The following is a 24,126-nucleotide window of genomic DNA, read 5'->3' as shown; positions in this document are numbered from 1 at the left end:
GGGTGAGGGTGAGGGTAAGGTTGAGGGTGAGTGTGGGGTGAGGGTGAAGGTAAGGGTGAAGGTAAGGGTGAGGGTGAAGGTAAGGGTGAGGGTGGGTGTTTATGTGTGTAAGTGTGTCTTGGGGGATACAGTAGGTGCATCAGTAATGGGTCAGTAACTTAACCAATCCCAAACACAGATGGACACGGTACAGGGATGGACACGGTACAGGGATGGACACGGTACAGGGATGGACACGGTACAGGGATGGGGTGTACAGGGATGGACACGGGGGATGGACACGGTACAGGGATGGACACACGGTACAGGGATGGACACGGTAAGGGATGGACACGGTACAGGGATAGACACGGACAGGGATGGACACGGTAAGGGATGGACACGGTGGGATGGACACGGTACAGGGATGACACGGGTGGGATGGACACGGTACAGGGATGGACACGGTACAGGGATGACACGGGTACAGGGATGGACACGGGGGATGGACACGGTACAGGGATGACACGGGGGATGGACACGGGGTAAGGGTGGGATAGACACGTACAGGGATAGACACGGTGGGATGGACACGGTACAGGGATAGACACGGTACAGGGATGGACACGGTGTGGGGACACGGGGTAAGGGATGACACGGGGGATAGACACGGTACAGGGATAGACACGGTACAGGGGTGGACACGGTGGACACGGTGACACGGGTACAGGATGGACACGGTACAGGGGTGGACACGGTACAGGGATAGACACGTGGGATAGACACGGTACAGGGATGGACACGGTGAGGGATAGACACAGGGGTACAGGGATAGACACGGTACAGGGATGACACGGTACAGGGATGGACACGGGGGATAGACACGGTACAGGGATGGACACGGTACAGGGATGACACGGTACAGGGATGGACACGGGGGGTGGACACGGTACAGGGATGATGGGGTACAGGGATAGACACGGTACAGGGATAGACACGGTACAAATGGACACGGTGGGATAGACACGGTACAGGGATGGACACGGTACAGGGATAGACACGGTACAGGGATGGACACGGGGGATGGACACGGTACAGGGATGGACACGGTACAGGGATGGACACGGGGATGGACACGGTACAGGGATGACACGGGGGATGGACACGGTACAGGGATGGACACGGTACAGGGATAGACACGGTACAGGGATGGACACGGTACAGGGATGGGTACAGGGATGGACACGGTACAGGGATGGACACGGGGGATGGACACGGTACAGGGATGACACGGTACAGGGATAGACACGGTGGGATGGACACGGGGCACGGTGAGGGATGGACACGGTACAGGGATGGACAAGGTACAGGGATGACACGGTACAGGGATGACACGGGGGATGACACGGTACAGGGATAGACACGGTGGACACGGTGGGATGGACACGGTACGGTACAGGGATGGACACGGTACAGGGATAGACACGGTACAGGGATAGACACGGTACAGGGATGGACACGGTACAGGGGTGGACACGGTACAGGGATGGACACGGTACAGGGATGGACACGGTACAGGGATGGACACGGTACAGGGATGGACACGGTACAGGGATGGACACGGTACAGGGATGGACACGGTACGGTACAGGGATGGACACGGTACAGGGATAGACACGGTACAGGGATAGACACGGTACAGGGATAGACACGGTACAGGGATGGACACGGTACAGGGATGGACACGGTACAGGGATGGACACGGTACAGGGATAGACACGGTACAGGGATGGACACGGTACAGGGATGGACACGGTACAGGGATGGACACAGGGATAGACACGGTACAGGGATAGACACGGTACAGGGATGGACACGGGTACAGGGATAGACACGGTACAAGGTACAGGGATGGACACGGTACAGGGATGGACACGGTACAGGGATGGACACGGTACAGGGATGGACACGGTACAGGGATGGACACGGTACAGGGACACGGTGGACACGGTACAGGGATAGACACGGTACAGGGATAGACACGGTACAGGGATGACACGGTACAGGGATGGACACGGTACAGGGATGGATGGATGGACACGGTACAGGGATGGACACGGGGATACAGGGATAGACACGGTACAGGGATGGACACGGTACAGGGATAGACACGGTACAGGGATAGACACGGTACAGGGATAGACACGGTACAGGGATGGACACGGTACAGGGATGGACACGGTACAGGGATGGACACGGTACAGGGATAGACACGGTATAGACAGGGATGGACACGGTACAGGGATGGACACGGTACAGGGATGGACACGGTACAGGGATAGACACGGTACAGGGATGGACACGGTACAGGGATGGACAGGGGGGACATGGTACAGGGATAGACACGGTACAGGGATGGACAGGTACAGGGATAGACACGGTACAGGGATGGACACGGTACAGGGATGGACACGGTACAGGGATGGACACGGTACAGGGATGGACACGGTACAGGGATGGACACGGTACAGGGATAGACACGGTACAGGGATGGACACGGTACAGGGATGGACACGGTACAGGGATGGACACGGTACAGGGATGGACACGGTACAGGGATGGACACGGAACAGGGACACGGTACAGGGGTGGACACGGTACAGGGATGGACACGGTGGATAGACACGGTACAGGGATAGACACGGTACAGGGATGGACACGGTACAGGGATGGACACGGTACAGGGATGGACACGGTACAGGGATAGACACGGTACAGGGATAGACACGGTACAGGGATGGACACGGTACAGGGATAGACACGGTACAGGGATGGACACGGTACAGGGATGGACACGGTACAGGGATGGACACGGTACAGGGATGGACACGGTACAGGGATGGACACGGTACAGGGATGGACACGGTACAGGGATGGACACGGTACAGGGATGGACACGGTACAGGGATGGACACGGTACGGTACAGGGATGGACACGGTACAGGGATAGACACGGTACAGGGATAGACACGGTACAGGGATGGACACGGTACAGGGATAGACACGGTACAGGGATGGACACGGTACAGGGATGGACACGGTACAGGGATGGACACGGTACAGGGATGGACACGATAGACACGGTACAGGGATGGACACGGTACAGGGATAGACAGGGATGGACACACAGGGATGGACACGGTACAGGGATGGACACGGTACAGGGATGGACACGGTACAGGGATGGACACGGTAGGGATGGACACGGGATACAGGGATGGACACAGACAGGGGATGGACACGGTGGGATAGACACACACGGGATGGACACGGTACAGGGATGGACACGGTACAGGGATGGACACGGTACAGGGATAGACACGGTACAGGGATGGACACGGTACAGGGATGGACACGGTACAGGGATAGACACGGTATGGACACGGTACAGGGATGGACACGGGATAGACACGGTACAGGGATGGACACGGTACAGGGATAGACACAGGGATAGACACACAGGGATGGACACGGTACAGGATAGACACGGTACAGGGATGGACAAGGATAGACACGGTACAGGGATAGACACGGTACAGGGATGGACACGGTACAGGGATAGACACGGGATGGACACGGTACAGGGATGGACACGGTACAGGGATAGACACGGTACAGGGATGGACACGGTACAGGGATAGACACGGTGGGATAGACACGGTACAGGGATGGACACGGTACAGGGATGGACACGGTACAGGGATGGACACGGTACAGGGATGGACACGGTACAGGGATGGACACGGTACAGGGATGGACAGGGGGATGGACACGGTACAGGGATGGACACGGTACAGGGATGGACACGGTACAGGGATGGACACGGGGGATGGACACGGTACAGGGATGGACACGGTACAGGGATAGGACACGGTATGGACACGGGGTACAGGGATGGACACGGTACAGGGATGACACGGTGGGACACAGGGATGGACACGGGGATGGACACGGTACAGGGATGGACACGGTACAGGGATGGACACGGTACAGGGATGGACACGGTACAGGGATGGACACGGTACAGGGATGGACACGGTACAGGGATGGACACGGTACAGGGATAGACACGGTACAGGGATAGACACGGTACAGGGATGGACACGGTACAGGGATGGACACGGTGGGATGGACACACGGTACAGGGATGGACACGGTGGGATGGACACGGTACACGGGGATGGACACGGTACAGGGATGACACGGTACACGGTACAGGGATGGACACGGTACAGGGATGGACACGGTATGGACACGGTACAGGGATGGACACGGTACAGGGATGGACACGGTACAGGGGGATGGACACGGGGATAGATAGACACGGTACAGGGATGGACACGGTACAGGGATGGACACGGTACAGGGATGGACACGGTACAGGGATGGACACACGGTACAGGGATGGACACGGTACAGGGATAGACAGGGATACACGATGGACACGGTACAGGGATGGACACGGTACAGGGATGGACACGGTACAGGGATGGACACGGTACAGGGATGGACACGGTACAGGGATAGACACGGTACAGGGATGGACACGGTACAGGGATGGACACGGTACAGGGATGGACACGGTACAGGGATGGACACGGGGATGGACACGGTACAGGGATGGACACGGTACAGGGATAGACACGGTGGTACAGGGATAGACACGGTACAGGGATGGACACGGTACAGGGATGGACACGGTACAGGGATAGACACGGTACAGGGGATGGACACGGTACAGGGATGGACACGGTACAGGGATGGACACGGTACAGGGATAGACACGGTACAGGGATGGACACGGTACAGGGATGGACACGGTACAGGGATGGACACGGTACAGGGATGACACGGTACAGGGATGGACACGGTACAGGGATAGACACGGTACAGGGATGGACACGGTACAGGGATGGACACGGTACAGGGATGGACACGGTACAGGGGTGGACACGGTACAGGGATACACGGGATAGACACGGTACAGGGATGGACACGGTACAGGGATACATGGGATAGACACGGTACAGGGATGGACACGGTACAGGGATGGACACGGTACGGTACAGGGATAGACACGGTACAGGGATGGACACGGTACAGGGATGGACACGGTACAGGGATGGACACGGTACAGGGATGGACACGGTACAGGGATGGACACGGTACAGGGATGGACACGGTACAGGGATGGACACGGTACAGGGATAGACACGGGACAGGGATGGACACGGTACAGGGATGGACACGGTACAGGGATGGACACGGTACAGGGGTGGACACGGTACAGGGATAGACACGGTACAGGGATGGACACGGTACAGGGATGGACACGGTACAGGGATGGACACGGTACAGGGATAGACACGGTACAGGGATAGACACGGTACAGGGATGGACACGGGATACAGGGGGATGGACACGGTACAGGGATGGACACGGTACAGGGGTGGACACGGTACAGGGATAGACACGGTACAGGGATGGACACGGTACAGGGATAGACACGGTACAGGGGTGGACACGGTACAGGGATGGACACGGTACAGGGATGGACACGGTACAGGGACACTGTTGGATGAGGAAGTCTGGGAGCTGAGGCTATGTATCATGTTAAAACTATTTCAGGGACCTTTTTAGACTGGTCCTGTCCTGTCCTATCCTGTATTGTACTGTATTGTATGTGTTGTAGCCAACACCTGTATCATAGACGAGTTCACAAGCCATAGCTACATAGTCGTCAATACAATGAAAGAATACACACAGAGAGTTGACAGGCTGATAACATTCTACCCACAATCCTGTCCACTGAGCAGTCTCTTACAGCGAGACAGTTAACTATAGTCTGTTTTGGTTCAGATGTGTGTATGAGATGTCATCACACAACCCTAAGGCTGGAACGAGAGACTAAGGTATGTGTGATGTCACACACACACCACCGCCAGGATACACATAAGACGGGAAATGCACAAAAAAATGTTTCTCTGACGATGGGGTTCACAGAAGAAAAGACTGAGGAAATTCTTGAGACACACACGCACACACACACACACACACACACACACACACACACACACACACACACACACACACACACACACACACACACACACACACACACACACACACACACACACACATACAGAGAGAGAAACCTATCAAATGAGTTTCAGCAGATTAGTAATTTACTTCTGGCATGAAGGAAATGCTAAAAGAAATCCATTTGTATTTGTCATATGCGCCAAATTTGACATGTGTAGATCTTACCGTGAAATGCTTACTTACAAGCCCTTAAAACCAACAATGCAGTTTTAAGGAGAAAAAACAAGTTTAAATATTTACTTAAAAGTAACAGGATAAAATAACAATAACGAGGCTATATATAAGGTTTACCGGTATCGAGTCAATATGCGGGGGAGCAGGTTAGTCAAGGTAGTTGAGGTAATATGTACATGTAGGTAGGGGTAAAGTGACTATACAGCAGCGTGAAGAAAAGGATGGGTCAATGAAGGTAGCAATTTGATTAGCTTGGGGGGGTAGAAGCTGTTAAGGAGCGTTTTGGACTACCGCTTGTCATGCGGTAGCATAGAAAACAGTCTATGACTGGGGTGGCTGGAGTCTGACAATTTTTAGGGCCTTCCTCTGACACTGCCTGGTTTAGAGGTCATGGATGGCAGGAAGCTTGGCCCCAGTGATGTACTGGGCCGTTCTCACTAGCCTCTGTAGTGCCTTGCGGTCGGAGGCCGAGCAGTTGCCATACCAGGTAGTGATGCAACCAGTGCTCTCTGGTGCAGCTGTAGAACTTTTTGAGGATCTGAGGACCCATGCCAAATCTTTCCAGTCTCCTGAGGGGGAATAGGTTTTGTCGTGCCCTCTTCACGGCTGTCTTGGTGTGTTTGGTCCATGTTAGTTTGTTGGTGATGTGGACACTGAGGAACTTGAAGCTCTCAAGCTGCTCCACTGCAGACCCGTCGATGATAATGGGGGGGGGGGGTGCTAGGTCCTCCATTTCCTGTAGTCCACAATCATCTCCTTTGTTTTGATCATGTTGAGGGAGAGGTTGTTATCCTGGCACCACCCGGCCAGGTCTCTGACCTCTTCCCTATAGGCTGTCTCATCGTTGTCAGTGATCAGGACTACCACTGTTGTGTCGTCGGCAAACTTAATGATGGTGTTGGGAGTCGTGCGCGGCCACGCAGTCATGAGTGAACTGGGAGTACAGGAGGGGACTGAGCACGCACCCCTGAGGGACCCCCGTGTTGAGGATCAGCGTGGTGGATGTGTTGTTGCCTACTCTTACCACCTGGGGGCGGCCCATGAGGAAGTCCAGGATCCAGTTGCAGAGGGAGGTGTTTAGTCCCAGGATCCTTAGATAAGTGATGAGCTTTGAGGGCACTATGGTGTTTAACGCTAAGCTGTCGTCATTGTGAACAGCATTCTCACGTAGGTGTTCCTTTTATCCAGGTGGGAAAGGGGCCGTGTGGAGTGCAATAGAGATTGCATCATCTGTGGATCTGTTGGGGATGTATGTGAATTGGAGTGGGTCTAGAGTTTCTGGGATGGTGGTGTAACTGTGATCTCGTTCACAAATAAAATGTCGAGTACCTTTCTACTGTAACATGAGTCATGATTCTATTTAGATATAAAGGCCAAACAAACTTGTCCATCTTCTCTGTAGTCAGGCAAGAATGATTGGTATTTGTGGGCATCTGGGTTAAATGCGCAAACTACCTGCCTGCTTGGCTGTTGTTTGGCTGGTCCTCAGAACAGCTGATCTCACAGCAAACAAAGAGAAGGATTCCCATTGGAGGAACTAACATGTTCTCTCCCGGTCAATGATCTTGTGCTCAGAATCCATATTGAACAGCTTTCATAGTAGAGGCAAACGATCATGACGATCACAATCAACACAACCACACTAGGGGGCAAATCAAAAATGGCACCTCATTCCACAGTGTGTTACTTTTGGCCAGAGCTGTGTAAGGTTCTGTCTAAAAGTAATTCACTGTCCCAATGAGTAATACACTGTCCCAATGAGTAATACACTGTCCCAATGAGTAATACACTGTCCCAATGAGTAATACACTGTCCAGGGAGTAATACACTGTCCCAATGAGCAATACACTGTCCCAATGAGTAATACACTGTCCCAATGAGTAATACACTGTCCCAATGAGTAATACACTGTCCAGGGAGTAATACACTTCCCCAATGAGTAATACACTGTCCCAATGAGTAATACACTGTTCTAATGAGTAAATACTGTCCCAATGAGTAATACACTGTCCCAATTAGTAATACACTGTCCCAATGAGTAATACACTGTCCAAATGAGTAATACAATGTCCCAATGAGTAATACACTGTCCAGGGAGTAATACACTGTCCCAATGAGCAATACACTGTCCCAATGTGTAATACACTGTCCCAATGAGTAATACACTGTCCCATTGAGTAATACACTGTCCCAATGAGTAATACACTGTCCCAATGAGTAATACACTGTCCCAATGAGTAAATACTGTCCCAATGAGTAATACACTGTCCCAATGAGTAATACACTGTCCAGGGAGTAATACACTGTCCCAATGAGTAATACACTGTCCCAATGAGTAATACACTGTCCCAATGAGTAATACTCTGTCCCAATGAGTAATACACTGTCCAGGGAGTAATACACTGTCCCGATGAGTAATACACTGTCCCAATGAGTAATACACTGTCCCAATGAGTAATACACTGTCCCAATGAGTAATACACTGTCCCAATGAGCAATACACTGTCCCAATGAGTAATACACTGTCCAAATGAGTAATACACTGTCCCAATGAGTGTTACACTGTCCCAATGAGTAATACACTGTCCCAATGAGCAATACACTGTCCCAATGAGTAATACACTGTCCCAATGAGTAATACACTGTCCCAATGAGTAATACACTGTCCCAATGAGTAATACACTGTCCCAATGAGTAATACACTGTCCAGGGAGTTATACACTGTCCCAATGAGTAATACACTGTCCCAATGAGTAATACACTGTCCCAATGAGTAATACACTGTCCCAATGAGTAATACACTGTCCCAATGAGTAATACACTGTCCAAGGAGTAATACACTGTCCCAATGAGCAATACACTGTCCCAATGAGTAATACACTGTCCCAATGAGTAATACACTGTCCCAATGAGTAAATACTGTCCCAATGAGTAATACACTGTCCCAATGAGTAATACACTGTCCAGGGAGTAATACACTGTCCCAATGAGTAATACACTGTCCCAATGAGTAATACACTGTCCCAATGAGTAATACACTGTCCCAATGAGTAATACACTGTCCCAATGAGTAATACACTGTCCCGATGAGTAATACACTGTCCAGGGAGTAATACACTGTCCCAATGAGTAATACACTGTCCCAATGAGTAATACACTGTCCCAATGAGCAATACACTGTCCCAATGAGCAATACACTGTCCCAATGTGTAATACACTGTCCCAATGAGTAATAAACTGTCCAGGGAGTAATACACTGTCCCAATGAGTATACACTGTCCAGGGAGTAATACACTGTCCCAATGAGTAATACACTGTCCCAATGAGTAATACACTGTCCCAATGAGTAATACACTGTCCCAATGAGTAATACACTGTCCAGGGAGTAATACACTGTCCCAATGAGTAATACACTGTCCAGGGAGTAATACACTGTCCCAATGAGCAATACACTGTCCCAATGAGTAATACACTGTCCCAATGAGTAATACACTGTCCAAATGAGTAATACACTGTCCAAGGAGTAATACACTGTCCCAATGAGTAACACACTGTCCCAATGAGTAATACACTGTCCCAATGAGTAATACACTGTCCCAATGAGTAATACACTGTCCAGGGAGTAACACACTGACCCAATGAGTAATACACTGTCCCAATGAGTAATACACTGTCCTAATGTGTAATACACTGTCCCAATGAGTAATACACTGTCCCAATGAGTAATACACTGTCCCAATGAGTAATACACTGTCCCAATGAGTAATACACTGTCCCAATGAGTAATACACTGTCCCAATGAGTAATACACTGTCCAAGGAGTAATACACTGTCCCAATGAGTAATACACTGTCCCAATGAGTAATACACTGTCCCAATGAGTAATACACTGTCCAGGGAGTAACACACTGACCCAATGAGTAATACACTGTCCCAATGACTAATACACTGTCCCAATGAGTAATACACTGTCCCAATGAGTAATACACTGTCCTAATGAGTAATACACTGTCCCAATGAGTAATACACTGTCCAATGAGTAATACACTGTCCCAATGAGTAATACACTGTCCAAGGAGTAATACACTGTCCCAATGAGTAATACACTGTCCCAATGAGTAATACACTGTCCAGGGAGTAATACACTGTCCAGGGAGTAATACACTGACCCAATGAGTAATACACTGTCCAGGGAGTAATACACTGTCCCAATGAGTAATACACTGTCCAGGGAGTAATACACTGTCCAGGGAGTAATACACTGTTTCAATGAGTAATACACTGTCCCAATGAGTAATACACTGTCCCAATGAGTAATACACTGTCCCAATGAGTAATACACTGTCCAGGGAGTAATACACTGTCCCAATGAGTAATACACTGTCCCAATGAGTAATACACTGTCCCAATGAGTAATACACTGTCCCAATGAGTAATACACTGTCCCAATGTGTAATACACTGTCCCAGGGAGTAATACATTGTCCCAATGAGTAATACACTGTCCCAATGAGTAATACACTGTCCCAATGAGTAATACACTGTCCCAATGAGTAATACACTGTCCCAGGTAGTAATACACTGTCCCAATGAGTAATACACTGTCCCAATGAGTAATACACTGTCCCAATGAGTAATACACTGTCCCAATGAGTAATACACTGTCCAGGGAGTAATACACTGTCCCAATGAGTAATACACTGTCCCAATGAGTAACACACTGTCCCAATGAGTAATACACTGTCCCAATGAGTAATACACTGTCCCAATGAGTAATACACTGTCCAGGGAGTAATACACTGTCCCAATGAGTAATACACTGTCCCAATGAGTAATACACTGTCCCAATGAGTAATACACTGTCCCAATGAGTAATACACTTTCCAGCTAGTAATACACTGTCCCAATGAGTAATACACTGTCCCAATGAGTAATACACTGTCCCAATGAGTAATACACTGTCCCAATGAGTAATACACTGTCCAGGGAGTAATACACTGTCCCAATGAGTAATACACTGTCCCAATGAGTAATACACTGTCCCAATGAGCAATACACTGTCCCAATGAGTAATACACTGTCCCAATGAGTAATACACTGTCCCAATGTGTAATACACTGTCCAGGGAGTAATACACTGTCCCAATGAGTAATACACTGTCCCAATGAGTAATACACTGTCCCAATGAGTAATACACTGTCCCAATGAGTAATACACTGTCCCAATGAGTAATACACTGTCCCAATGAGTAATACACTGTCCAGGGAGTAATACACTGTCCCAATGAGTAATACACTGTCCCAATGAGTAATACACTGTCCAGGGAGTAATACACTGTCCCAATGAGCAATACACTGTCCCAATGAGTAATACACTGTCCCAATGAGCAATATACTGTCCCAATGAGTAATACACTGTCCCAATGAGTAATACACTGTCCCAATGAGTAATACACTGTCCCAATGAGTAATACACTGTCCCAATGAGTAATACACTGTCCCAATGAGTAATACACTGTCCCAATGAGTAATACACTATCCCAATGAGTAATACACTGTCCCAATGAGTAATGCACTGTCCCAATGAGTAATACACTGTCCCAATGAGTAATACACTGTCCCAATGAGTAATACACTGTCCCAATGAGTAATACACTGTTCCAATGAGTAATACACTGTGCTTCGGCCTCTAAACTGCTCTTCGGGGTCTAGGCCGGGTAATCTGTACAGCACTTCGTAACAACTGCTGATGTAAAAAGGGCTTTATAAAATACATTCCAATTATTGAATTAAGGTTTTGGCATTTCAGGTGCAGCCTTGTGAATCTGTAAGTGTGCTGTACCGTTCTTGAGAATCTTTATGGCTACGTTGATGCTGTTCTTCCACTTGCCCCGGTGGACATCAGCAAAGAACCCGGTGCCCAGCTGCTCTCCCAGGGTGAACTCTTCCTTGGGGAGCTCCCACTCATCCACTGTGGAGTGAGACAGGTCCTGAGGCACTGGCTCTTTCTGGGGAGGAGAGAATGTGTTAAATGTGTCTCACGATACACATACACACACACGCACACACACACAAAGATACACACACACACAGCTGTGTCATTGCCTAACCACGGAGTGGCCTGTTCAGCCACAGAGTACACTTCCTCCTTTTTCCTTGGTAGAAAGAGAGGGAGAGAGGTAGAAAGAGAGAAACTGAGAGAGAGAGGGGTAAACAGAGAGAGAGAGGTAAACAGAGAGAGAGGTAAACAGAGCGGTAGAAAGAGAGAAACAGAGAGAGAGAGAGCTAAACAGAGAGAGAGGTAAACAGAAAGAGGTAGAAAGAGAGAGAGAGGTCAACAGAGAGAGAGGTAAAAAGAGAGAAACAGAGAGAGAGAGGGGTAAACAGAGAGAGAGAGGTAAACAGAGAGAGAGGTAAACAGAGAGAGAGGTAGAAAGAGAGAAACAGAGAGAGAGAGGTAAACAGAGAGAGAGGTAGAAAAAGAGAAACAGAGATAGAGAGGTCAACAGAGAGAGAGGTAGAAAGAGAGAAACAGAGAGAGAGAGAGGTAAACAGAGAGAGAGGTAAACAGAAAGAGGTAGAAAGAGAGAGAGAGGTCAACAGAGAGAGAGGTAAAAAAGAGAGAAACAGAGAGAGAGAGGGGTAAACAGAGAGAGAGAGGTAAACAGAGAGAGAGGTAGAAAGAGAGAAACAGAGAGAGAGAGGTAAACAGAGAGAGAGGTAGAAAAAGAGAAACAGAGATAGAGAGGTCAACAGAGAGAGAGGTAGAAAGAGAGAAACAGAGAGAGAGAGGTAAACAGAGAGAGAGGTAAACAGAGAGAGAGGTAGAAAGAGAGAGAGAGAGGTCAACAGAGAAAGAGGTAAACAGAGAGAGGTAAAAAGAGAGAGAGAGAGGTCAACAGAGAGAGAGGTCAACAGAGAGAGAGGTAAACAGAGAGAGAGGTAGAAAAAGAGAAACAGAGAGAGAGAGGTCAACAGAGAGAGAGGTAGAAAAAGAGAAACAGAGAGAGAGGTAAACAGAGAGAGAGGTAAACAGAAAGAGGTAGAAAGAGAGAGAGAGAGATCAACAGAGAGAGAGAGGTAGAAAGAGAGAAACCGAGAGAGAGAGAGGTAAACAGAGAGAGAGAGGTAAACAGAGAGAGAGAGGTAGAAAGAGAGAGAGGTAAACAGAGAGAGGTAAAAAGAGAGAGAGAGAGGTCAACAGAGAAAGGTAAACAGAGAGAGAGGTAGAAAGAGAGAGAGAGAGGTCAACAGAGAGAGAGATCAACAGAGAGAGAGGTAAACTGAGAGAGAGATAGAAAGAGAGAGAGGTAAACAGAGAGAGAGGTAGAAAGAGAGAAACAGAGAGAGAGAGAGGTAAACAGAGAGGTAGAAAGAGAGAAACAGAGAGAGAGGGGTAAACAGAGAGGTAGAAAGAGAGAAACAGAGAGAGAGAGAGAGGTCAACAGAGAGGTAGAAAGAGAGAAACAGAGAGAGAGAGAGGTAAACAGAGAGGTAGAAAGAGAGAAACAGAGAGAGAGAGAGAGGTCAACAGAGAGGTAGAAAGAGAGAAACAGAGAGAGGGGTAAACAGAGAGGTAGAAAGAGAGAAACAGAGAGAGAGGTCAACAGAGAGGTAGTAAGAGAGAAACAGAGAGAGAGAGAGGTAAACAGAGAAGTAGAAAGAGAGAAACAGAGAGAGAGAGGTAAACAGAGAGGTAGAAAGAGAGAAACAGAGAGAGAGGGGTCAACAGAGAGGTAGAAAGCGAGAAACAGAGAGAGAGAGGTCAACAGAGAGGTAGTAAGAGAGAAACAGAGAGAGAGAGAGGTAAACAGAGAGGTAGAAAGAGAGAAACAGAGAGAGAGGTAAACAGAGAGAGAGATGTCAACAGAGAGGTAGAAAGAGAGAAACAGAGAGAGAGAGAGGTCAACAGAGAGGTAGAAAGAGATAAAAATACTTTAAAAAAATACTAAAATACTTGAGTCAGTCATAGAGCCCATTGCCCTTTATGGTTGTGAGGTCTGGGGTCCGCTCACCAACCAAGACTTCACAAAATGGGACAAACACCAAACTGAGACTCTGTATGCAGAATTCTGCAAAAATATCCTCTGTGTACAACATAGAACACCGAATAATGCATGCAAGAGTAGAATTAGGCCGATACCCACTAATTATCAAAATCCAGAAAAGAGACGTTAAATTCTACAACCACCTAAAAGGAAGCGATTCCAAAACCTTCCATATCAAAGCCATCACCTACAGAGAGATGAACCTGGAGAAGAGTCCCCTAAGCAAGCTGGTCCTGAGGCTCTGTTCACAAACACAAACACACCTCACAGAGCCCCAGGACAGCAGCACAATTAGATCAACCAACCAAATCATGAGAAAACAAAAATATGTTTACTTGACACATTGGATAGAATTAACAAAAAAACAGAGCAAACTAGAATGCTATTTGGCCCTAAACAGAGAGTACACAGTGGCAGAATACCTGACCACTGTGACTGACCCAAACTTAAGGAAAGCTTTGACTATGTACAGACTTAGTGAGCATAGCTTTGCTATTGAGAAAGGCCGCCGTAGGCAGACATGGCTCTCAAGAGAAGACAGGCTATTTGCTCACTGCCCACAAAATGAGGTGGAAACTGAGCTGCACTTCCTAACCTCCTGCCAAATGTATGACCATATTAGCGAGACATATTTCCCTCAGATTACACAGATCCACAATTCGAAATTCAAAATTCGAAATATATATATATAATATGACATAATATGACATTTGTAATGTCTTTATTGTTTTGAAACTTCTGTATGTGTAATGTTTACTGTTAATTTTTATTGTTTATTTCACTTTTGTATATTATCTACTTCACTTGCTTTGGCAATGTTAACATATGTTTCCCATGCCAATAAAGCCCCTTGAATTGAATTGAGAGAGACACAGTGAGACAGACAGCCAGAGAGATAGAGAGAGAGAGACAGTGAGAGAGACACACAGTGAGACAGACGGAGAGAGAGAGACACAGTGAGACAGACAGAGAGAGAGAGAGAGAGACAGTGAGACAGACAGAGAGAGAGACACAGTGAGACAGACAGAGAGAGAGAGACACAGTGAGACAGAGAGAGAGAGACACAGTGAGACAGGGAGAGAGAGAGAGACAGTGAGACAGACAAAGAGAGAGAGAGAGAGAGAGAGACACAGTGAGACAGAGAGAGAGAGACACAGTGAGACAGAGAGAGAGAGAGAGAGAGAGAGACACAGTGAGACAGACAGAGAGAGAGAGAGAGACAGTGAGACAGACAGAGAGAGAGACAGTGAGACAGACAGAGAGAGAGACACACAGTGAGACAGACAGAGAGAGAGACACAGTGAGACAGACAGAGAGAGAGAGACACAGTGAGACAGAGAGAGAGAGACACAGTGAGACAGGGAGAGAGAGAGAGACAGTGAGACAGACAAAGAGAGAGAGAGAGAGAGAGAGACACAGTGAGACAGAGAGAGAGAGAGAGACACAGTGAGACAGAGAGAGAGAGAGAGAGAGAGAGACACAGTGAGACAGGGAGAGAGAGAGAGAGACACAGTGAGACAGAGAGAGAGAGAGAGACACAGTGAGACAGAGAGAGAGAGACACAGTGAGACAGGGAGAGAGAGAGAGACAGTGAGACAGACAAAGAGAGAGAGAGAGAGAGACACAGTGAGACAGAGAGAGAGAGAGAGAGAGACACAGTGAGACAGAGAGAGAGAGAGAGAGAGACACAGTGAGACAGGGAGAGAGAGAGAGAGACACAGTGAGACAGAGAGAGAGAGAGAGACACAGTGAGACAGAGAGAGAGAGAGAGACACAGTGAGACAGGGATAGAGACAATATATATATTCAGGCAAACCGCAAAAGAAGCACAACTGAAATTGAAAGACCACAGATGACAAATGGTTTGATGCAGATTGTAAAATTATAAGGAACAAAATGTAGAACACTATCCAACCAAAAGCACAGAGACCCAAATAATGGTGAATTACACCATCATTACTGTGAGACTTTAAAACTCTATAAACGTACACTCAGAACCAAAAAAGCACAGTACAACAGCAAGCAGCTGACTCTAATTGAGGTGACAAATGGACAACCTATTTTAAAACACTAAGAAACTAAACTATTACTGACCAGGAGCTCTATAAGACACTAAACTATTACTGACCAGGAGCTCTATAAGAAACTAAACTATTACTGACCAGGAGCTCTATAAGAAACTAAACTATTACTGACCAGGAGCTCTATAAGAAACTAAACTATTACTGACCAGGAGCACTATAAGAAACTAAACTATTACTGACCAGGAGCTCTATAAGAAACTAAACTATTACTGACCAGGAGCTCTATAAGAAACTAAACTATTACTGACCAGGAGCGCTATAAGAAACTAAACTATTACTGACCAGGAGCTCTATAAGAAACTAAACTATTACTGACCAGGAGCTCTATAAGAAACTAAACTATTACTGACCAGGAGCTCTGTAAGAAACTAAACTATTACTGACCAGGAGCTCTATAAGAAACTAAACTATTACTGACCAGGAGCTCTGTAAGAAACTAAACTATTACTGACCAGGAGCTCTATAAGAAACTAAGCTATTACTGACCAGGAGCTCTATAAGAAACTAAACTATTACTGACCAGGAGCTCTATAAGAAACTAAACTATTACTGACCAGGAGCTCTATAAGAAACTAAACTATTACTGACCAGGAACTCTATAAGAAACTAAACTATTACTGACCAGGAGCTCTATAAGAAACTAAACTATTCCTGACCAGGAGCTCTATAAGAAACTAAACTATTACTGACCAGGAGCTCTGTAAGAAACTAAACTATTACTGACCAGGAGCTCTATAAGAAACTTCAGGCTCTCAAACTTAAAAAAGCAATGCGGACCTGATGGCATCCTAAATGAGATGCTCAAACTCACTAGTGCAGCATCTCAATTGGCTATTATTAAAACGGTTTAATTTGATCCTGAGTATAGGTTATTTCCCTGACATCTGGAACCAAGCACTCATAACCCCAATCTTTAAGAACGGAGACAGATTTGACCCGAACAATTCCAGAGGCATTTGTGTGAACAGTAACCTGGGGAAGGCTTTCTGTAGTATTATAAACGTAAGAGTTCTAGACTTCCTTAATAAGCACAATGTCTTGAGTAAAAGCCCAATTGGATTTATACCACAACATCACACGACTGATCATATTTACACCCTGATAGATAAACATGTCCACCAAAACAATACTAAAATATACGCTTGCTTTATCGACATCCAAAAAGCATTTGATTATATTTTGGTAGACAGGACTGTTCGACAAAGTTATTGAAAGTGTTGAAGGGGGTAAAACATATGTCATAATTAAATGGCAAGAAAATTGGCAAGAAAATAACATAATTCTTTAAACCAGGGGTGGGGCGTTCGCCAGGGATGCAATCACAGACCAGCGCTCTTCAATATTTATATTAACGAATTGACCCCTATTCTAGAACAATCCTCAGCCTCTGGTGTTAGTCTCCACAATTCAGAGTTTAAATGTCTGCTCTTCGCAGATGACCTATGCTTGCTATCACCCACAGCACATGGCCTACAGCAGAGCCTGGACCTGCTAGAGCAGTACTGCCAGACCTGGGCCCTGGCAGTAAAACCCCAAAAAGACTAAAATAATGATTTTCCAGAGAAGATCCAGATCTCAGGGAATTAGAAAAATATATAGAGTACTGCACACACTACAATTACTGAGGTTTAAATATATAGAGTACTGTACACACTACAATTACTGAGGTTTAAATATATAGAGTACTGTACACACTACAATTATTGAGGTTTAAATATATAGAGTACTGTACACACTACTATTACTGAGGTTTAAATATATAGAGTACTGCACACTACAATTACTGAGGTTTAAATATATAGAGTACTGTACACACTACAATTACTGAGGTTTAAATATATAGAGTACTGTACACACTACAATTACTGAGGTTTAAATATATAGAGTACTGTACACACTACAATTACTGAGGTTTAAATATATAGAGTACTGTACACACTACAATTACTGAGGTTTAAATATATAGAGTACTGTACACACTACAATTACTGAGGTTTAAATATATAGAGTACTGCACACACTACAATGACTGTGGTTTAAATATATAGAGTACTGTACACACTACAATTACTGAGGTTTAAATATATAGAGTACTGTACACACTACAATTACTGAGGTTTAAATATATAGAGCCCTAAACACACTACAATTACTGAGGTTTAAATATATAGAGTACTGCACACACTACAATTACTGAGGTTTAAATATATAGAGTACTGTACACACCACAATTACTGAGGTTTAAATATATAGAGTACTGTACACACTACAATTACTGAGGTTTAAATATATAGAGTACTGCACACACTACAATTACTGAGGTTTAAATATATAGAGTACTGTACACACTACAATTACTGAGGTTTAAATATATAGAGCCCTAAACACACTACAATTACTGAGGTTTAAATATATAGAGTACTGTACACACTACAATTACTGAGGTTTAAATATATAGAGTACTGTACACACTACAATTACTGAGGTTTAAATATATAGAGTACTGCACACACTACAATTACTGAGGTTTAAATATATAGAGTATTGTACACACTACAATTACTGAGGTTTAAAAATAAGCTCAACTGGACACCTTAATGAGGCAGTGAATGAACAGAGAGAGAAAGCACGCAGGGCATTCTACACCATTAAAAAGATCATTCAAATTGAAATACCGATTTAAATTTGGCTAAAACGAATTGACTATGTCATGGAACCAATTGCACTTTATGGCAGTGAGGTGTGGGGTCCACTTGCAAAACAAGATTTCATCAAATGGGATAAACACCCCATTGAAACCCTGCATGCAGAGTTCTATAAGATTCTCCTACATGTCCAGAGGAACACTACAAACAATGCATGCAGGGCAGAATTAGGCCAATATCCACTAATAATAAAAACTCAAAAATTAGCAATTAAGTTTTAGTAACATAATATACAGTGACCCCCTCTCATATCATTACCAAGCCTGCAATGCCAAGAACTGAGCAAAGAATAGAGTCCCCTCATCCAGCTGGTCCTGGGGCTGAGTTCACAAACCTGTTCTACTAACACACTGAAGCCTCAGTCCCCTCATCCAGCTGGTCCTGGGGCTGAGTTCACTAACCTGTTCTACTAACACACTGAAGCCTCAGTCCCCTCATCCAGCTGGTCCTGAGTTCACAGACCTGTTCTACTAACACACTGAAGCCTCAGTCCCCTCATCCAGCTGGTCCTGAGTTCACTAACCTGTTCTACTAACACACTGAAGCCTCAGTCCCCTCATCCAGCTGGTCCTGGGGCTGAGTTCACTAACCTGTTCTACTAACACACTGAAGCGTCAGTCCCCTCATCCAGCTGGTCCTGGGGCTGAGTTCACAGACCTGTTCTACTAACACACTGAAGCCTCAGTCCCCTCATCCAGCTGGTCCTGGTCCTGAGTTCACTAACCTGTTCTACTAACACACTGAAGCCTCAGTCCCCTCATCCAGCTGGTCCTGGGGCTGAGTACACAGACCTGTTCTACTAACACACTGAAGCCTCAGTCCCCTCATCCAGCTGGTCCTGAGTTCACTAACCTGTTCTACTAACACACTGAAGCCTCAGTCCCCTCATCCAGCTGGTCCTGGGGCTGAGTACATAGACCTGTTCTACTAACACACTGAAGCCTCAGTCCCCTCATCCAGCTGGTCCTGGGGCTGAGTACACAGACCTGTTCTACTAACACACTGAAGCCTCAGTCCCCTCATCCAGCTGGTCCTGGTGCTGAGTTCACAGACCTGTTCTACTAACACACTGAAGCCTCAGTCCCCTCATCCAGCTGGTCCTGGGGCTGAGTTCATAAACCTGTTCTACTAACACACTGAAGCCTCAGTCCCCTCATCCAGCTGGTCCTGAGTTCACTAACCTGTTCTACTAACACACTGAAGCCTCAGTCCCCTCATCCAGCTGGTCCTGGGGCTGAGTACACAGACCTGTTCTACTAACACACTGAAGCCTCAGTCCCCTCATCCAGCTGGTCCTGGGGCTGAGTTCACAAACCTGTTCTACTAACACACTGAAGCCTCAGTCCCCTCATCCAGCTGGTCCTGGGGCTGAATTCACAAACCTGTTCTACTAACACACTGAAGCCTCAGTCCCCTCATCCAGCTGGTCCTGGGGCTGAGTTCACTAACCTGTTCTACTAACACACTGAAGCCTCAGTCCCCTCATCCAGCTGGTCCTGGGGCTGAGTTCACTAACCTGTTCTACTAACACACTGAAGCCTCAGTCCCCTCCTCCAGCTGGTCCTGAGTTCACTAACCTGTTCTACTAACACACTGAAGCCTCAGTCCCCTCATCCAGCTGGTCCTGGGGCTGAGTTCACAAACCTGTTCTACTAACACACTGAAGCCTCAGTCCCCTCATCCAGCTGGTCCTGGGGCTGAGTTCACAGACCTGTTCTACTAACACACTGAAGCCTCAGTCCCCTCATCCAGCTGGTCCTGGGGCTGAGTTCACTAACCTGTTCTACTAACACACTGAAGCCTCAGTCCCCTCATCCAGCTGGTCCTGGGGCTGAATTCACAAACCTGTTCTACTAACACACTGAAGCCTCAGGACCAGAACATCCAATCAATCAGAATAAAACAAATTACAACACAGTCAAAACAAAACCACATTGCTTATTGGGAAACACAAGCACAAATACAATGCAGTGCTATCTGGCCCTAAATGGACAGTACACTGTGGTTAACTAATTGACCATGGTTACTGATCAAAACCTTAGAAAAACCTTGACAAAGTACAGGCTCAGTGAGCACAGCCTTGCCATTGAGAAGGGTAGACACAGGAAAACCTGTCTCCCTGTAGAGGAAAGGCTGTGCAACCACTGCACCACAGCAGAACCTGAGACAGAGCTGCATTTCCTGACCAAATGTTAAAAATATAAAACAATTAGAGAGTGTCATTTCCCCAAATTTTAAACCCTTATTCAAGGTTTCAAAGACCTATCTGATGAGAATAGGCTACCCGTCCTGTTGGGGGAGTACGCAGAGAGCTGTGGGTTGGCAGCGCACTACATTGCTGCCTGTCATAAGATGAGGGACAGTGTCTGACAGACCAATCAACCTGCACATGTCCTCTATGCTTATTGTTATTGTTAAATGTATGGTTATTTTGACCCTTGGATATTGTTGACAATTTTGATTCTTATAATTGTAATAGTGTAAATATCCAAAGTAAGCTTTGGCAATATGTATATTGTTACATCATGCCACTAAAGCAGATTTTATTTGAATAGAGAGAGAGAGAGAGAGAGAGAGAGAGAGAGAGAGAGAGAGAGAGAGAGAGAGAGAGAGAGAGAGAGAGAGAGAGAGAGAGAGAGAGAGAGAGAGAGAGAGAGAGAGAGAGAGAGAGAGAGAGAGAGAGAGCTGGGTGAAATTCCACAGTGTGACATCACAGCAGCAAGACTTGTAACCTGTTGCCGCGAGAAAAGGCCAACCAGTGAAGAACAAACACCATTGTAAATACAACCCATGAAACTTCTGTATGTGTAATGTTTACTGTTAATTTTTATTGTTTATTTCACTTTATATATTCACTTTATATATTATCTACCTCACTTGCTTTGGCAATGTTAACACATGTTTCCCATGCCAATAAAGCCCTTGAATTGAATTGAATTGAGAGAGAGAGTGAGCGAGAGTGGAAGAGAGAGAGACAGCGAGTAGGGGGAGAGAGAGAGAGACAGAGAGTAGGGGGAAAGAGAGAGGGAGAGAGAGAGAGAGAGAGGGGGGGAGAGAGAGAGAGGGGGGGGGAGAGAGAGAGAGAGACAGACAGACAGACAGAGAGAGAGAGACACACAGTGAAACAGAGAGAGAGAGAGAGAGAGAGACAGAGAGAGAGAGAGAGAGAGAGACAGAGACAGAGAGAGAGAAGAGAGAGAGAGAGAGACAGAGAGAGAGAGAGACAGAGAGAGAGAGACAGAGAGAGACAGAGAGAGAGAGAGAGAGAGAGAGAGAGACAGAGAGAGAGAGTGTGAGTGTGTGGTGTGTGTGGTGTATAACTCCACAGAGAGAGAGAGTGTGTGAGTGTGTGGTGTGTGTGGTGTATAACTCCACAGAGAGAGAGAGTGTGTGAGTGTGTGGTGTGTGTGGTGTATAACTCCACAGAGAGAGAGAGTGTGTGAGTGTGTGGTGTGTGTGTGTGTATAACTCCACAGAGAGAGAGAGTGTGTGAGTGTGTGGTGTGTGTGTGTGTATAACTCCACAGAGAGAGAGAGCGTGTGAGTGTGTGGTGTGTGTGTGTGTATAACTCCACAGAGAGAGAGAGTGTGTGAGTGTGTGGTGTGTGTGTGTGTATAACTCCACAGAGAGAGAGTGTGTGAGTGTGTGGTGTGTGTGTGTATAACTCCACAGAGAGAGAGTGTGTGAGTGTGTGGTGTATAACTCCACAGAGAGAGAGTGTGTGGTGTGAGTGTGTGGTGTGTAACTCCACAGAGAGAGAGTGTGTGGTGTGAGTGTGTGGTGTATAACTCCACAGAGAGAGAGTGTGTGTGGTGTGTGTGGTGTATAACTCCACAGAGAGAGAGAGTGTGTGAGTGTGTGGTGTATAACTCCACAGAGAGAGAGTGTGTGGTGTGAGTGTGTGGTGTGTAACTCCACAGAGAGAGAGTGTGTGGTGTGTGTGTGTGTATAACTCCACAGAGAGAGAGAGAGAGTGTGGTGTGTGTGGTGTATAACTCCACAGAGAGAGAGTGTGTGTGTGTGTGTGTATAACTCCACAGAGAGTGTGTGAGTGTGTGGTGTGTGTGTGTGTATTTACCCTGGTACAGGCCTCCCTAGGCGGGACACAGATCCCAGTGAGTGTGTGGTGTAATACTCCACCAGGTCTATCAGGGTGTTGAAGGGATGGGTCTGTTCCAGCCAGTACTGACCATCCTGCTCACAGATCTTGAAGTGCTTGGCTTGGTTGCCGACTTTGACTGTGAACACACACACAAACACACACACACACACACAGACTCACTGGGTAAAGCAGTCCAGGATCACAGTTAGAATGTGGTTCAAGGGGGAAATGGGAGTGGTTCAAGGGGGAAATGGGAGTGGTTCAAGGGGGAAATGGGAGTGGTTCAAGGGGGAAATGGGAGTGGTTCAAGTGGGAAATGGGATTGGTTCAAGGGGGAAACATGACAAGTTCAGAGAATTGCGTGCCCGCAGTTACACGGGTAAAGACAGCTCTAGGAATATGGTAATTACCCTAGCAACAGATCATTAAAACCCTGATTGGTTGAGCTAGGTTTTTAACCATAGTGCTGGATCAAAAGGCTGCATTCCAAACTCTCCAGGACCTCTCGGGTTGTATGTATGGGCATTGCGCACATTCACACCCTCCACTTCCTTGCTTCTCTCTGTTTTGACACCAACACCCACCTGAGAGGACGTAGCCCACCTGGCCTTTCTCACTGACACGGATAAGGAAGGCGCCCTCTCCATTCTCTGGAGAAAGAATTTGGCTCAGGGCTTCAAACCGGTTCATCTTCCCAAAGTACCATCTGGTAAGAGATAAGGAGAGATAGAGAGAGAGACAGAGAGAGACAGAGAGAGACAGAGAGACACAGAGAGACAAAGAGAGCAACAGAGATAGAGAGGAACAGAGAGAGGGAGACAGAGAGAGACAGAAGTATGTATGGGTATTGTGCTTCTCCACTTCCTTGTTTCTG

The 24,126-nt window shown here is 46.8% G+C and overlaps 1 protein-coding gene across 1 annotated transcript in view; it reads right to left on the bottom strand.

Moving 5' to 3' along the window:
- Positions 1-24,126, bottom strand: part of LOC135503874 (protein-tyrosine kinase 6-like) — a 56,652-nt gene that overhangs the window by 30,639 nt on the left and 1,887 nt on the right. The window contains exons 2-5 of the mRNA XM_064922045.1: positions 23,837-23,958; positions 23,237-23,388; positions 17,328-17,342; positions 12,156-12,315 (exon numbers count right to left, since the gene is read on the bottom strand). Of these exons, the coding sequence (XP_064778117.1) occupies positions 12,156-12,315; positions 17,328-17,342; positions 23,237-23,388; positions 23,837-23,958 (449 nt within the window). The remainder of the gene's footprint in view (positions 1-12,155; positions 12,316-17,327; positions 17,343-23,236; positions 23,389-23,836; positions 23,959-24,126) is intronic.

This window comes from Oncorhynchus masou, chromosome 18, assembly GCF_036934945.1.
Source record: "Oncorhynchus masou masou isolate Uvic2021 chromosome 18, UVic_Omas_1.1, whole genome shotgun sequence".
Taxonomy (NCBI): Eukaryota; Metazoa; Chordata; class Actinopteri; order Salmoniformes; family Salmonidae; genus Oncorhynchus; species Oncorhynchus masou.
The sequence above is the reverse complement of the archived record's forward strand: the minus strand, read 5'-3'. Positions and strand labels throughout refer to the sequence as shown.